Below are 16,009 nucleotides of genomic sequence, written 5' to 3'. Positions count from 1 at the left end.
CGGATGAACCGCAGGGTCCCTCGTGGGGAAGCCTCCAACCGGGGACCGGCCACGCGTGCGGGAGTTCCTGCGTGGGGGGGGGATGGGGGAGGGGGTCCCTGAGAGCGCTGTGCGGGGCTCGGGGTGACCCTCCCGGCTGCACAGGGGACATGGGAAGGGCAGACGGGGTCACCAATGGGGTTTTCAGCCCATGTTTTCTCCCCGGGGGGATGTTTGGGGCGGGGAGGACTCGAGATGTTCCTCTCTGCTTCCATGGGGGTTTTGCTCTGCCTGGTTCAGGTGCCTGTTGCTCCATCTCTTCCTGCCTGTCAGCGGCCCCATAAAGGGGTAAAGGCATCCCCCGGTCCCGCACAGGGCTCTCCTGTTAGTAACTAACTGCAGAATGCTCCGCATCCCATCCCTTGTGGCACTGAGACCCCCTTCCAATGGGCACAGAGATGCCCCCCCTGCCCCCATGTCATGCACCCTCAGGGGTGTTGGGCTCCAAACCCCCTTATCTCCTTGTCGCCCCACTCCTTGCTCAGTGCCCCATTGCAAGCTGCAGTGCTGAGCTGCAGTCCCAAAGAGCACAGCTCGGTGTGGGCCTTTGGGATGGGAAGGATGCAAAGGCACCTGCAGCCGCATATGGAGCTGTGCTGGGATGGACGGGGGGGTGGTGGGCTGTGGGGTGGGATACGGGGCATGGGATGTTGCTTGGGATGCTCACACCTCTCCTCTCTCTATGCTCTCAGACAGGTCCGGGGGGTGACCCAGTTGATGGCCCCAGAAGAGGCCCAATGGAAGAAGGGCTGATCGATTATGGCGGCGAGAGGACACTGAGCGAGGGCGGCCGGCTGGGCCTGGCCGCTGGGGGCCGGCCGCAGGCGGGGGGCAGCGCGCTGATGGAGCCCAGCGGATGGCTGCCCGGCCCCCCCGCCGGCCCCGCACGCCTGGAGGACGCCCGCAACCTGGTGGCCTTCTCGGCGGTGGCCGAAGCCGTGTCCTCCTACCGGCTGCCCGCCCCGGGTTCCCCTTCACTGCTCTACAAGAAGTTTGACACCGAGATGAGCAGGGGAGGGCTGGCGCCGCGGGACGGCGTGCCGAGGGGGGAGGACCTGCACGCCCTCAAGGCCGCCCTCGCCCTGGCCAAGCACGGCATGAAGCCCCCCAACTGCAACTGCGACGGCCCCGAGTGCCCCGACTACCTGGAGTGGCTGGAGCAGAAGATCCAGGCAGCCCTGGGAGAGGGTCCGCTGCCCCACGCCCCGCCGCCCCCCGACAAAGGTGCTATCGCTCCCCCCGCGGTGCTGGAGGCCGCCGAGCCGTGCCCGTCGGACGGCCTCCCCTTTTCCCAAAGTGCACTGAACATCGCCAAGGAGAAGAACATCAGCCTGCAGACGGCCATCGCCATTGAGGCGCTGACGCAGCTCTCGGCCGCCCTCCCTCAACCTGGTGCTGATGGGCCGCCCCCCCAACCACCGCCACCACCACCACCACCACCCCCCGCGGTGCCCCCTGCCCCCTTGGAGCCATCTGTCAGCACGGTGCCTCCATCCGGGACCACCGACCCTATGGCGGAGCTGGAGCAGCTCCTGGGCAGCACCGAATACATTGCTGCCGCCTTCAAGCGGCCCGAGGCCAGCAGAGCCCCCCCTGCAGCAGCCCCAAAGCCCCCGGATCGGACACCAGGCAAGGAGGCAGCAAGCAGCCCCCGTGTGCTGCAGGAGCCCGACCTGCACAGGAAGACGCAGCTGGTCCTGCAGCAGCACCTGCACCACAAGCGCAGCCTTTTCCTTGAGCAGAGCCGCTCCACGACCCCCCCGGAGCACCCACCCAGCTGGTGGACCCCCAGCACGCCCAAGCCCTTCGAGAAGCAAGCCAAGGAAAAGAAGAAGAGGATGCAGCCAGACAAGCCAGCCCGCAAGCAGGTGCAGATCAAGAAGCCCAAGCAGAAGGATTCACAGCCACTCTTCCTGCCCTTCTGGCAGATCAGCCTGGATGGGCTGCGGGCCCCCTCCGAGCCCCCCACCGCAGCGCCGCAGCCTGAGCCCCCACCGCCCACCCCGCACCCACCCACTGCTCCCGACTCTCAGGAAAGGGGTACCCCCGGGGGGGACACCCACAGCCACCCGCCAACACCGGGACCGGAGGGAGCACCGCCCGCTGTAGTGGATGACAAGCTGGAGGAGCTCATCCGGCAGTTTGAAGCTGAATTTGGGGACACCTTCAGCCTGCCGCCCACCGGGACCACCGTGCTGCAGGAGGGGCAGCCGCCAGCCCCACAGGTGCCCCCCACCACCGCCAGCACCGCCGCTGTGACCCCCAACAACGCCACCCCCGGGGGCTCCATACTGTCACCGGGGAAGGGACCTCCCCCAGAGCATCTCTTCTCCATGCGCTCCCCCAAGCAGATCAAAATCGAATCCTCTGGTGCTATCACCGTGGTGTCCACCACGTGCTTTTACTCCGAGGAGAGCCAGAACGCCGACGAGGCGGAGGGGACGCCCACCAAGGATGAGGTGCCGCTGACCCCCACCCTCAGCGGCTTCCTGGAGTCACCTCTCAAATACCTGGACACGCCAACCAAGAGCCTGCTGGACACCCCTGCCAAGCGTGCGCAGGCCGAGTTCCCCACCTGCGACTGCGTGGGTAAGGGGGGCCATAGGGATGATGCTGGGAGGTCCTTCAGTGGGAGCTGGGAACTTCACCCCACCAGCACTTGTGGGGGCACTGAGGCTGCTTTGGTGGGATTTGTCTTCATGGCTGCGTTGGCTGCAGGGTGGGCGGGTTTGGGCTTTCTTCTCTCTTGCTTTCATGGCCAGGGGTGAGCGAGTGCTTGATTGAGTGCCACCACCAAGCGTAGAATCAGACAATCATATAATGGTCTGAGTTGGAAGGGACCCTTAAAGGCCACCCAGTCCAACTCCCTGTGGCAAATAGGGACACCCACATCTCCATCAGCTCTCCGAGCCCCATTGGCTGAGCTTGGCTGTCTGCAGCCACCACCTCGCCGGCCAACCTTCTTGGCACCTCTCCTGCTGCTCCGGGAGCGCTGTTTGTAACCACAGTGCTGCTTATTCCAGCTGCTGTCCCTGCCAGGGTGTGCTGAAAGGCACAGAGCTCCCAGATCCACGTGGTTTTGTGCTGGCATTTGTTACACTTTGCAGCACGTGATGGAGAATTCAGCTTAGTATTTGCAGCCTGGTCCCTTCCATCATCCCCATCTCCTACAGGCTCTGTTTTCTTAAGAAAAAGCCATAGGAGAAAGCAATTAAGTGGGAGTTGGGGCTCAGTGCTCCACGAGATGCCCATGCTGGTGGATGCTGTGCTGCTGTGGGCTGTCATTGTGTGTCCCACACTGATCCTGGGCAGCTGGACATGATGGGAATGAAAATCAGTGCTGGGAGCAGAGGATGGGCTGAACCACATCTGACCCTGCCCTGCAGGACCCACCCTGCACCGCCCTTTGCTTCTCCTTCTGACTCCTTTGTTCCCAAAGATCTCCTAGTTTCCCCCAGTGCTGTCAGGAGCTGTAAGCCCAGGGCAAAACTCTCTCAGCCCTAAAACACTTACTGGCTAAATACTGCAGTCAGGAGTGAGGCTTGTGCTCTGTCAGTGAGGAAATGCCTGATCTTTCATTCAAAAGTGCTTCATTTGAGAGAATTTGGCATCTGGGGAATGTGGTGCCCAGAGGACACCCCAACATCTCTGTTCCCTCCCCCCTCACACACCTTTTCCTGCAGAGCAAATCGTGGAGAAGGACGAGGGGCCGTACTACACCCACCTGGGCTCGGGGCCCACCGTGGCATCCATCCGGGAGCTGATGGAGGAGCGGTAAGGGACCCCCACCCCAACCCCTCACAGGGCCCTGCTGGAGAGGCTTGGGGGCTTCAGAGGGCAGGGAGAGGGGCGGGGGGGTTGTGGTGAGGCCTCAGCAGGACACTTGTGACTGATGCGGGTCTGCCCACAGGTATGGAGAGAAGGGTAAAGCCATCCGCATCGAGAAGGTCATCTACACTGGGAAGGAGGGGAAGAGCTCCCGGGGCTGCCCCATTGCCAAGTGGGTGAGTGTGTGCCTGCAGAAAGTGACCCAGAAGTCCCTGGGACTCATCAGTACCATTCAATCAAACATGGGTCAGAGGGAGTGAAACAGCCCCAGGCTCAGGGCTTCTGCCCCACCTCTGCCATTCTCAGTGCCATGCTGCTGTCTGTCCCCTCTCTGCCTGGGGACAGGGAGGTCCCCACCATTGGTGGTCAAGGTATAGCGGTGAAAGACAAAGCAAAAGAGGTGGCCATTCCTGGGAACCTCTGCAGGGCTTCCCACCCTCATAGAATCATAAAATCAATAAGGTTGGGAAAGACTGCTAAGACCCTCTGATCCAACCATCAACCCCACACGCACAGTGCTCACCCAGTGATATCCACCAAGCGCTGTGGGCCTTGGGGTCACTCTGACACCCCAAAGCCCATTGGGAAGGACATACCCAGGATTGTGACTGCAGCTTTCTTCTCCATATTCCTGTGGGATGGTGCAGAGGCACCCACTGGTGGGGGCTTGTGTGCCAACTGGGCCTGGCTGTTTGACAGGTGATCCGGAGACACAACCAAGAGGAGAAGCTGCTGTGCCTGGTGCGTCACCGAGCTGGCCACCACTGCCAGAACGCTGTCATCATCATCCTGATCCTGGCCTGGGAGGGCATCCCCCGCACGCTGGGCGACACGCTGTACCAGGAGCTCACTGACACCCTCACCAAGTACGGCAACCCCACCAGCCGCCGCTGTGGCTTGAATGACGAGTAAGTGCGAATGGATCACCACTCCAGCTCAGGGATGTGGGGCAGAAGGGGACACAGGCATCCTCCCATGTTTCTCACTCAGCGGGGGTGGCTGTCAGCCCTCCAACCATAGAGAGGGGGATGCTGTCCCCACAGTGGTGGCTGATGCTCCTCCTTGCTGTCCCTCTTGCAGCCGGACTTGTGCGTGCCAAGGCAAGGACCCCAATACCTGTGGTGCTTCCTTCTCCTTTGGCTGCTCTTGGAGCATGTATTTCAATGGCTGCAAATTCGCCCGAAGCAAAACTCCACGGAAGTTCAGGCTGGTAGGGGACAATCCCAAGGAGGTGAGTGACACAATGGTACTGGGGAGGGGTTCTTTTTAGCCCTGGCTCCCAAGTTTTGGGAGGAGGAAGTCTGAAAATAGGGTCCCATGTAGTAGTTCTGGTGAACTGGGGGGTAAAAATGACAATCTGACCCAGTAAGGCTCTCACTGATGTCCCACAGCACTGCTGCTGAGTGTGACAAATGGAGCCTCACTAAAAACCCCAGGGAGATTGTAGAGTAGAAAATAATACAAGAATGGTGATGTAATAGGTAGACAAAGGTTATAGGAAAAACTCACCTATTCTGATGTCTTCAATCCAGATGGAAAATGCTGAGGCTGGTCACCCAAACTCCACAGAGGAGCAGTTTCCAAAAGAGATGTTGCCATCCTGGTGGTCAGCCCTTAAATGAAGTCTAGGAGAGGTGAAGTCAGGATCCACCCTCTCCAGGATCACAGCTGAATTACCTTCACCTGTGCTCCCACAGCTGACCTGACACTCGCCTCAGCTGGTTAATCAGAGGCTCAGGCTGTGATTACCAATTTCCTATACAGAGATGCAGGATTCTTGTGTTGCACAATTAGAAGTACAGCAGGCTGAGGGTTGAGTAACCCAGATGTCACCAGAAACTGAGGCTGTGTTCTTTGTGTGATGGCAGACATGGTGGGGCAGGTTGGATGCAGTGTGACGTGCATGGGTTGCATCCCTGATTGCATCCCTGCTGGCAAAACCCTTGGATGATGTCCTCTTTTGTACAAACACCATTTTTCCCTATTGCAGGAAGAGCTGCTCCGGAAAAGCTTTCAGGACTTGGCCACTGAGGTTGCTCCGCTTTACAAGAGGTTGGCACCTCAGGCCTACCAGAATCAGGTACCCAACCACCCACCCTCTCCTCCTGGGCTCCACAGCCTGGTGACCAGCAGAATGGGAGCGGGGTGGCAGCATGCAGATTTCAGGTAACCAAAGCCTTCTCCTCATTCTGCTAGGTTACCAATGAGGATATCGCAATAGACTGCCGGCTGGGCTTGAAGGAGGGGAGGCCGTTTTCAGGGGTGACAGCGTGCATGGACTTCTGTGCTCATGCTCACAAAGATCAGCATAACCTCTACAATGGCTGCACAGTGGTAAGCAGGCACTGGCGGGCTGTTCAGGCTGTTGTCTGACCCAAACCCCATGCAAAGTTTCCAAACAGCAGCAGGGGAGCAGAGTGGGCTGGGGGATGCACACCAGTACAATACTGGGGTGCGGATTGCTGTTGAATCAGGGCTATCCCCCTTATCCCCCTTGGGCTGCATTTGTTAGCATCTCTAGAGCTTGGCAGCCCTGTCCCCTCACAGCCTCCTGCACTCCCCCAGGTCTGCACGCTGACAAAAGAAGACAATCGGGTGGTGGGGAAGATCCCCGAAGATGAGCAGCTGCACGTCCTCCCCCTCTACAAGATGTCCAGCACAGATGAATTTGGCAGCGAGGAGAACCAAAACGCGAAGGTGGGCAGCGGGGCCATCCAGGTGCTCACATCCTTCCCCCGTGAGGTGCGTAAGCTGCCCGAGCCTGCCAAGTCCTGTCGGCAGAGACAGCTGGAGGCAAGGAAAGCCGCAGCAGAGAAGAAGAAACTGCAGAAGGAGAAGCTGATGACACCAGAGAAGATCAAGCAGGAAGCGCTTGAACTTCCTACACTCCAAGAAAATGCAGGTAATGGGGACAGAGATGAGATCACACAGCCCCAAGCTGTGCAGAAAGCAGTGAGGGGATGAGGATGTTCCCTTGTGGCTCTGGGAGGTGTAGTGGTTGGGGGCTTTCTTGGCCCCTAGGGTGCACCAGCAGTGCTGCGTGCAAGTTGGCACTACCAGCTGATACCCTGGGGTCTGGCTTTGCACTGTGGTTTTTGTGGTGCCCATGCTTTTGCTGCAGCTCAGTGCGTGGGTGCAAATTGCTGCCAGCACATGGGGGTGATGCCAGTCACAGCCAGGCTGTGTATGCCAGCAGTCCTGCTGTTGGCTGGGTTTTTTGGGTGCAGGGTCCTCAGTTCCTGCTGTGTCTCCTCGGCCAGCTGGTCACGGTGGCTGTGTGTGCTGTGCCCACAGGTATGCCGTTGAAAAGTGGGCTCACCCCGCAGCCGCTGAAACCTTCCATCAAAGTGGAGCCTCAGAGCCATTACAACGCCTTCAAGTACAACGGCAATGCGGTGGTGGAGAGCTACTCGGTGCTGGGCAGCTGCCGGCCCTCCGACCCTTACAGCATGAACAGTGTTTACTCTTACCATTCCTACTATGCACAGCCCAATCTGCCTTCTGTGAACGGGTTTCATTCCAAGTTCACGCTACCCTCCTTTGGGTATTACGGTTTTTCCAACAACCACGTGTTCCCCTCGCAGTTTCTGAATTACGGGGTGCCCGAGAGGGGTGAGAGCTGGGTGAGCAACAGCTATGAAAAAAAGCCCAACATTCAGGTGCTGCAGGAGAACCTCAACCATACCTACAGGAATACGGATTTCCCCGAGCCCATCCCACACAGCGTCCGGAGCAAAAACCATCACCAGCGCACCTATGAGCGGGCCAACCGCTATGCCAGCCAGCAGAAGGCGGCTGCGGCCGGGGTGCACAGGACTAGCATGGGCTCGGAGGAGGCATCGCCGTTTGCACAGAACTGTTTTGGCAACAGGGCCATCAAGCAGGAGCCCCCGGACCCCCCGCCCAGCATTGAGCCCCTGAACAACCCCACAGCAGCTGTGCCCGGCACTGGTCTGCCTCTGCCTGCTGTCCCTGTACCGGAGCAGCAGTGGAGTCCCTACAAAGCATCGTCCCGAGGTTCGTCTTCCCCTGAGCGGACTAGTGCGGCCGAGAGCTCGTGGAGCAGCCTGGTGCCAGGTGCTGGAGGACGGGAGAAGCTGAGCGCCTTCGATGCTGCCGTGCGCCTGCCGCTGCCGGAGAAGCAGTGGCCCAACGTGGCAGGAGAAGCATCATCGTCGTGCAGTTCCAGCTTGCTGCCGAAGCCGTGGAGCCCCTGCAAGCTGGGGGAGACAGTGCTGGGCCGTGCGGGTACCCCGACCCTGCGGGACAAGGGCTGGGATCTGGGACCGCTTGGCTTTGGCTCGGCCCTGCCGGAGCTGCCTGTCTTCTCTGAAGAGCCGTGGGGTTCCAGCAAGGCCGAGGGGCAGAGGACTCCGGCACCTGTGGCGGGGCTGGCTGAAAAGCCATGGGAGGCGGCGACGGTGCGTGAGAAGGGGGCAGCGGGGGTCCGCCGGGAGAAGCCGTGGGATCCCTTTGGGCTGGAGGAGGGTGTCGAGGAGGCGGCGGTGAAGGCGGTGAAGGAGGAGGAGGAGGAGGAGGAAGAAGAGGAAGAGGAGGAGGAGTGGTCGGACAGCGAGCACAACTTCCTGGATGATGACATTGGCGGCGTCGCTGTGGCACCTTCTCACGGTTCCATCCTCATCGAATGCGCGAGACGTGAGCTCCACGCTACCACCCCCCTGAAGAAACCCAACCGCAACCATCCCACCCGCATCTCCCTGGTCTTCTACCAACACAAGAACTTGAACCAGCCCAACCACGGCCTGGCGCTGTGGGAGGCCAAGATGAAGCAGCTGGCGGAGCGTGCCCGCGCGCGGCAGGAGGAGGCGGCACGTCTGGGGCTGCAGCAGGACGCCAAGGCCTTCGCCAAGAAGCGCAAATGGGGCGGCGCGTTGGCGGCCGAGGCGGCCACCAAGGAGAGGAGGAACGCGGTCCCCACGCGGCAGGCGGTGGCCATCCCCACCAACTCTGCCATCACTGTGTCCTCCTACGCGTACACCAAGGTGACGGGGCCCTACAGCCGCTGGGTCTGAAGGCGGAGGCGGCCGCCGCAGCCCTTCTTACCTCAAAGTCGGCAGCACTGGAGTCCCGGTGCTGCTTTGTGGTGCTTTCTCCTCGGGCATGGGGGAGAAGAAAACAAACAAAACAAACAAAAAGACATACACACACACAAAAAAAAAAGCAGAAAAAAGAGAGGAAAAAAGCAAAATAAACCCAACGTTATGCTTGGATCAACAGAACCGATGCGGGTGCGAGCTGCACTTGGCAAAGTGTAGGAACATAGGAAAGGAACAATGTTCTTGGACATTTTTCAGTAACCTAATATTTATATCTCTGTGTTTTTTTAATCTATCCTTGTGCACTGCAAGAATGGAGAGAGAAGTTTATAGCGTCCTTTCACAAAGGAGAGGTTTTTAATCCCACTTAAAACCGCGTATTTATTGGATTATTATTATTATTTTTTTTTAATCTGACGAGAACGATGAAGCCAACCTTCAAAATATGAAGTGAACATCAAGGAAAAAATAAAATACATGGATAAATTAAAAAAAAAAAATAGGAAAAAAAAAGAGAAACAACCCAAACACCAAACCAGCGTATAAAGGCAAGAGGTGGAGCTCCCCAGGGCCGTGGATGGGGGGCCGCCCCACAGAGCCACCTGGAAACGTGTGGTGTAACGTCAGCAGGACGCACCGAACATCCAATGTTTTTTAATTGTTGGTTCCCAAGGACCCACAATGGCTGTTTTACAACTGGAGGAGTCCATCCCCGTGGGTGGAGACCTCAGGGCATCGTGTGGAGGGTGCTGCTCTCGGAGCTCCGTGCTCGAGTCCGAGGCTCTATGCTCATTGGGGGCTCTGTTGCCCTGAGGAGATGAGGAGCAGCTCGGCTGCATCTCCGAGAAACCCAACAGGAATCAAACACATAAATAGGAAAAAGAAAAAACACAAACCCACGATAAACAACACAAAACTGTGAATAGCTAGCGTTGCTCTCTGTACATCACTGTTGCTGAAGTCTGGTGCTTTCAGTCTCTTGGGGGGACTTTGGCCGTACAAGCGGCTCTGGGAGGAGCAAACCCAGGACTTGTCTCCCCACACTCTCAGTCCGATGGGCGAGTCGGCGCGGCGGTGCGCTCCGCGTTTTTCTCTCCCCAGGTGCCATCATCTCACCTTCATACAGGTTGCTGTTCTTCCTGCAGAAAAAAAAAAACAACCAACCCACCCTGAAACCAACCAACCAAACAACCCACCAATCAACCATCCATCCAACCAACCAACCAATCAACCCACCAACCATCCATCCAACCAACAAACCAATCAACGAACCCACCAAACCAACCAACCAACCAATCAACGAACCCACCAACCAACCAACCCACCCTGCAACCAACCAACCAACTTACCAACCAACCAGCCCAACCTGCAACCAACCCACAAACCAACCAACCAACCAACCAACCAATCAACGAACCCACCTTGCAACCAAACAACCCACCCACCAACCATCCGACAACACCATGTGGTGCTTTCCCAACAACCTCAGCTGAGGCTGCCACCCATGAGCCGTGCTGGGTTCTGGGTGCAGGATGGGGCCGCGTCGTCGCTTTGCACTTCCAGGTGCCTTTTTGGGAACACGTGAGCGAGAGCCGGCGCCATCACCGTGCCGAAATCACCTTGTGTGTTTACTGCAACCCCACGCACTGGCACAGCTCAGCAGGATCTTGGTAAAACATACTGAACCTTTGTGTAATCAGTCTGATTTTAAAAACCTGTACATAGGAAAGAATTTTTTTTTTACAAGCACTTTCACTTAGATTTAAAAACAACAACAAAAAAAACTTTAAAAAAAAAGCAAAAAAAACCAACAAAAAGACAAAAAAATTCCCCTCTCTCCCCTCCCGACGACTTGAAAGCGGTATGTTTTAGACACAGTTATGGTGGGAGAACTGTAAATACTGGCAGAATATTTAACATGCTTTGTCCGTCCTTCATAATTTTTGTTTTTGTTTTTTGTTGTTTTTTTTTTAAGTGTAATCTGTAAAGTTGCGTATATTTGACAAGGAAATTCAATGAGCTTTTATTGCTTTTCTTATAAGTACCCAATAGCATATCAGGATTGTAGAGTTCATGGCAAGTCAGACCTTTGGTTGGCCTGCGGGTGTCCTGGGCCTGCATGCCATGGGTTGGCTATGGGTATTGGCCATGGGGTTCAGCTGTTGGTCTTGGTTGTAGGTCTTGGCTGTGGTTTTGATCATAGAGTTCAGCCATGGCACTTGATCATGGGTCTTGGCCATAGCATTTAGCCATGGGTTTTGGCCATAGATCTTGGCCATAAGTCTTGACCGTGGAGCTTGGCCATGGGGCTTGACCATGGTCATGGCCATAGGTCTTGGTTATGGTCATGGCCATGGTCTTGGCCATGCATCTTGGCTGTGGTCTTGGCTGTAGTGCTTGGCCATGGAGCTCAGCTGTGGTGCGGCGGCAGTGCTGTTTGGAGGGCTAAGAATGAAAGAGGTCGGATTCGGGTGCCGGCCTTGGTTTGCTTCGCCCAGATCTTGTCTGACTTCCGTGCTGTAGGTTGTCGCAGGGGTGCCTTGAAAGCTTTGCGTAGATGATGTTAGCAAGAAATTTGCGGCGTTTGGGGAGAAAGGGGCGCGTTTGGAGAATGTTTCGGTCCGTGCAACCTGTCTAAAAGTCCTGCTTCCTTGGAGGTGTCTGGTTTGGGGGTTTGCTCCAGTGCGGCGTCCCCCCCCTGCCTTGAAGGGAGGCTCAAACTGGTCCAGGGGTTTTGGGGAGGGGGGGGGCAGTGGCGTGTGGGTCAGGGCAAGAACTGCTGCAGTCTCACGTTTTTACACTACATTACGTATAACCTACCTCAAATCTCAGTCATTGAAAATTAGCATGCTTTCAGACTTCTTATATGAAATCTAGAAAAACTATGCACAGCTCTTTAACCCCTTGCTGCTGAGAGTCTGTTTTAAGCAAAACCTTTTTTCTTTTCTCTGTACCAGCACCCCGCTCTTGTCCCACCTGCGCAGAAGCCATGGGGTGGAAGCACTGCGGGGTCATCCCACTGCGGGGTGGGCAGCGGGGTGTGCTGGGGGCAGCGTTTTTAATTGCATCGGGGCCTGGGGAGGGGGGTGTTTGGGGGAGGGGACACTTTGCAGCAGGTCGCAGCCACGCTGGTGCTAAAACAACACCCACATGGGAGATGGGGGGAGATCTCTGCACTGAACGTGGGGTTCCCGGCCACGGTGTGCAGCTCGGTGCTGGCCGGGGGCTGTTCCCCCTCTTGGCACTCTTGGGATGAGGCTCAGGAAGGAGAAGGAAAGCAGAATCCCTGAGGTGCCTCAATTGCTAACTTTTCCTTTTAGTACTGGAATATATGCTTTGCGGGCTCTTTAAGGCATATTTTTATTCAATGAAATCTTCTAATCAAAATGGTGCTATGGTGTTTTAACAAACTGTATCATGCTTCTGCCTGATTCCATCTTGCCGAGGTGCTACTAATGTATATACGAAACTAGAGAACCAAGAAAAAGAAAAAAAAAAAAAAAGAAAAAAACATTAAAAAAGAAGAAAAAAAGAAAAAAAAAAAAGAAAAAGCAATGAAATGATGTCGTTGAGAAGGAAGTTTACTTTTCCGGAGCGACAGCTCAAAGAGTGCCGGGAGCATCTTGTTCTTATGCAAACAGAAACCGGTGCCACGCTGATGCGTTGCGGGCACCTTTGCTTTGTGGCGGCTTCGTTCCCCTCCAGGAACCAGGGGGTGGGCAGACATGGTGCTCAGATGTGGTCCTCAGCCCCAGCGTGTGGCCACGGTGCTCGGGCACGGTGCTCGGCCGCGCACTGGGGACACGGTGCTTGCTTGTGGTGCTTGGCCACCGTGCGTGGCCTCGGTGCTTGGCTATGGTGCTCAGCCAGGTGTGTGAACACGGTGCTCGTTGTGGTCTGTTGGTGCTCAGCCGCGGTGCGTGGACTCGGTGCTCAGCCAGGGGGTTGTGAGCGCACTGTTTGGTCGCGGTGCTATGGATGCGGCACTCGGTGTGTGAACATGGTGCTTGGATGTGGTGCTCAGCCAGGGAGGGGAACGTGGTGCTCAGTTGTGGTGCTCAGAGCTGGTGTGCATGCGTGGCATGCAGGCACGGTGCTGGCTCAGACGGTGCTGGGGCACCAAGCGCGGTGCTCAGACGTTGTCCCGCAGTCACGGTGCTCGAACAGGGTTCATGGACACAGTGCTTGGGCACGGTGCGTGGACGTGGTGCTCAGGAACAGTTGCTCAGGCGTGGTGCTCGCCCACCGTTCACCAACACTGTGCTTGAACGTGGTGCTCAGACGTGGGCTGTGGGTGGACGTGGTGCGTGGTGCTCGGTCCTGGGGCAGCCTCGGTGCTCATGCACTGCACAAGGACCTGGTGCTCACCCTCCGAGTGCGGCCGCGGTGCTTGGATCTGGTGCACCCAGACACGGTGCTGGTACCTCCTGGCCCCGGAGCTCCTTTCCCTCCCTGGAACAGTGGGCTTTGGCTGCGGGGAGCTGTGGCAGGGGATAGCTGGGCTTCACGCTTCTCCCATCTCTTCATTTCCTTTCCACCTCCCCACTTCTCCACTGTTGGGTTGTTTTTCTTTTGGGGGTTTCATTGGTGCTACTTTTTCCCTTTGGGTTCCCATCAGCTGATGGGGGCAGCAGCCCCCCCAAGGCCCCAGACCAAGGCAAATACCTCAACCCCACACCCCGCAGCAACGAAGGCAGCGAAACCGGGGGGCGAATCTTTCCGAAATCAGGGATCCTTTGGCAGCGCTGTTTGTTTCTTCCTAATTTTGACTATATAGTTTTTACCTTTCATCGACCCTTTTCCGCCCGGGTTTTTTCCTCATTTTTCTCATCTTTCAGGGATTACAAACTGCCGTAGTTTCAAGCTTGTTTTATTCTGGGAGCGTTTCGCCTGTGAGGTTTGGGGGGGGAAATGGGGGGGAAGGGGGTGATTTTTGCACCGCAGAGAATAAGAAGATAAAAAGGAAAAGGAGCAAACAAGAAAACCAAACAAAAGGAAACAAAACCCAAGAAAATGAAATCAAAATAGCGCCATTTCCACAGGGTTTAGCGCTCGGGGTTCGATCTGAGGAGGGTTTGGGGGTCGGGGGGGTTGATTTGGTGTTTGATGGGGTTCGGAGGATGGAACAGAGGCAGAGGATGGGGGGGGGGGGTATTGGGGGTCCCCCCCCCATAGGGACAACACTTGAAGATTCCTTGGCCGGCTCGGGGCTGTGGTTACTTGAAATGAAGTTGTTTGTTTTTATTTCTGTCGTCGTCGTTTTTGGTTTTTTTTTGGTCGTTTTTGGCTTTTTTTTTTTTGGTCAATTTTTTTTCTCCTTCCGGGGCGGATCGAGGAGCGATAGATTTCCCCCCTCCCCTCCACCCCCAACCCCCTTCCCCACAGTCTCAAGGCAATAGGATTAATGTGTATTAAACTGTAGATAACTCCTAGGACAGTAAATTGATGCCGATAATAATTTTATTTTGTATAATTTGACTCCTTTTTCTTTCTCCTCTTTTACGTGTGTTTCTCCTTCCTTCCCCCCCTTTATATCCCCTCCCCTTTTCCTCCCTTCAGTGTTTTGGTAAATTTATTTTCTAGGATGCCTAAAAATCGCAAGTATGGAACCCCCCCGCCGCCCCCCTTAACCCCCCCTATTTTCCAACCTTCCTTCTCCCATGATTTCGTTTTTAGATTTGTATTTTATTCCTAAGTTACACGCGGCCCTCCCGAGGCGCCGCCACAATGTATTATTATTATTCTGATATCTTTAAAATATTGTGGGTGTTTTAATAAATTTTATATTTATTTTTTGCACTCAAAAAATCCCGGCGGGGACGTTTCTCTTTGGCTCTGATTTCAGATTATGACATAGGGGGGGTGTTGGGGGGTGTTGGATGGTGGATGGCTGGGGTTGGAGGGGGCTGCACAGTGTGGGGCGCTCTGGGGTCTGGGTGGTTTATTGGCGGTGTGGTGGGGCAGGATGAGGCCGCATTGTCTCCTATGGGGTCTGGGTGGGTTGGGATGTTTGATGCTGTGGGATGGGAGTTGGCTTTCAGGCCCGTCTTGAGTCCTCCAAGCCGCCAGGGGGCGCTGTGCTGCGTCGCGGCGTTATGACGTAGCGCTCGGCTCCTCCGGTACCGGGCGCCCCCCCAAGATGGCCGCCTTGGGGCTGCGGAGCCGCGGGGCGGTGAGTGCGCGAGGAACCGGGGACCTTGAGGCCTTTCCCGGCCGCTCCGAGGCCCCGCTGCAACCCCCCGCCCCGTTCCGCGTCTCTGTGCCCGCAGCTCTTCGTGCCTCGCGGCGCCTGGCGCGGCCTGAAGGCGGGGGCGGACGGGGAGGAGCGAGTGAGCAGAGTCCTGAGGGAGAAGTTCCCCCGCGCCTCCGCCATCAGAGTGGTGGATATCTCCGGTAAGGAGAGAACGGGGATGGGCCCAGTGAGGGTAAGGAACGGGCTGAGCCCATTGAGGGTAAGGAAAGAACAGGGGCTGAGACCATTGAGGGTAAGGAATGGGGCTGATCCCATTGAGGGTAAGGAAAGAACGGGGATGGGCCCAGTGAGGGTAAGGAAAGAACAGGGCTGATCCCATTGAGGGTAAGAACGGGGCTGATCCCATTGAGGGTAAGGAAAGAACAGGGCTGAGCCCATTGAGGGTAAGGAACGGGGCTGATCCCATTGATGGTAAGGAAAGAACGGGGCTGATCCCATTGATGGTAAGGAAAGAACGGGGCTGATCCCACTGAGGGTAAGGAACAGGGGCTGATCCCATTGAGGGTAAGGAAAGAACGGGGCTGATCCCATTGAGGGTAAGGAATGGGGCTGATCCCATTGAGGGTAAGGAACAGGGGCTGAGCCCATTGAGGGTAAGGAAAGAACAGGGCTGAGCCCATTGAGGGTAAGGAACGGGGCTGATCCCATTGAGGGTAAGGAATGGGGCTGAGCCCATTGAGGGTAAGGAACAGGGGCTGATCCCATTGAGGGTAAGGAACAGGGGCTGATCCCATTGAGGGTAAGGAACGGGGCTGATCCCATTGAGGGTAAGGAATGGGGCTGATCCCATTGTGGGTAAGGAATGGGGCTGATCCCATTGAGGGTAAGGAAC

General features: G+C 56.5%; 2 protein-coding genes and 1 long non-coding RNA gene across 5 annotated transcripts in view; 2 read left to right on the top strand and 1 right to left on the bottom strand.

The window, feature by feature from the left end:
- Positions 1–9,465, top strand: part of TET3 (tet methylcytosine dioxygenase 3) — an 18,008-nt gene extending 8,543 nt beyond the window's left edge. For all 3 annotated transcript variants that reach the window (XM_015883025.2, XM_015883026.2, XM_015883024.2), the window contains exons 2-10: positions 732–2,628; positions 3,723–3,813; positions 3,950–4,043; positions 4,567–4,775; positions 4,948–5,098; positions 5,858–5,947; positions 6,064–6,201; positions 6,433–6,769; positions 7,162–9,465. In XM_015883025.2, the coding sequence (XP_015738511.1) occupies positions 777–2,628; positions 3,723–3,813; positions 3,950–4,043; positions 4,567–4,775; positions 4,948–5,098; positions 5,858–5,947; positions 6,064–6,201; positions 6,433–6,769; positions 7,162–8,900 (4,701 nt within the window). In that variant the 5' untranslated portion in view covers positions 732–776 and the 3' untranslated portion in view covers positions 8,901–9,465. The remainder of the gene's footprint in view (positions 1–731; positions 2,629–3,722; positions 3,814–3,949; positions 4,044–4,566; positions 4,776–4,947; positions 5,099–5,857; positions 5,948–6,063; positions 6,202–6,432; positions 6,770–7,161) is intronic.
- On the bottom strand, positions 2,917–5,616 carry LOC107323692. Its single transcript, XR_001559316.2, has 3 exons — positions 5,377–5,616; positions 4,464–5,074; positions 2,917–3,351 (listed from the first exon to the last, which is right to left on the bottom strand). It is a non-coding gene; the product is annotated as an uncharacterized LOC107323692 (long non-coding RNA).
- A 5,509-nt stretch (positions 9,466–14,974) lies between the features above and the next one.
- The window catches only part of BOLA3 (bolA family member 3), a 2,659-nt gene continuing 1,624 nt past the window's right edge, over positions 14,975–16,009 (top strand). The window contains exons 1-2 of the mRNA XM_015882996.1: positions 14,975–15,096; positions 15,194–15,317. Of these exons, the coding sequence (XP_015738482.1) occupies positions 15,064–15,096; positions 15,194–15,317 (157 nt within the window). The 5' untranslated portion in view covers positions 14,975–15,063. The remainder of the gene's footprint in view (positions 15,097–15,193; positions 15,318–16,009) is intronic.

The sequence above is a fragment of the Coturnix japonica genome, chromosome 22 (assembly GCF_001577835.2).
Source record: "Coturnix japonica isolate 7356 chromosome 22, Coturnix japonica 2.1, whole genome shotgun sequence".
NCBI lineage: Eukaryota > Metazoa > Chordata > Aves > Galliformes > Phasianidae > Coturnix > Coturnix japonica.
Note: the sequence above shows the minus strand (reverse complement) of the source record. Positions and strands in the feature narration are given on the sequence as shown.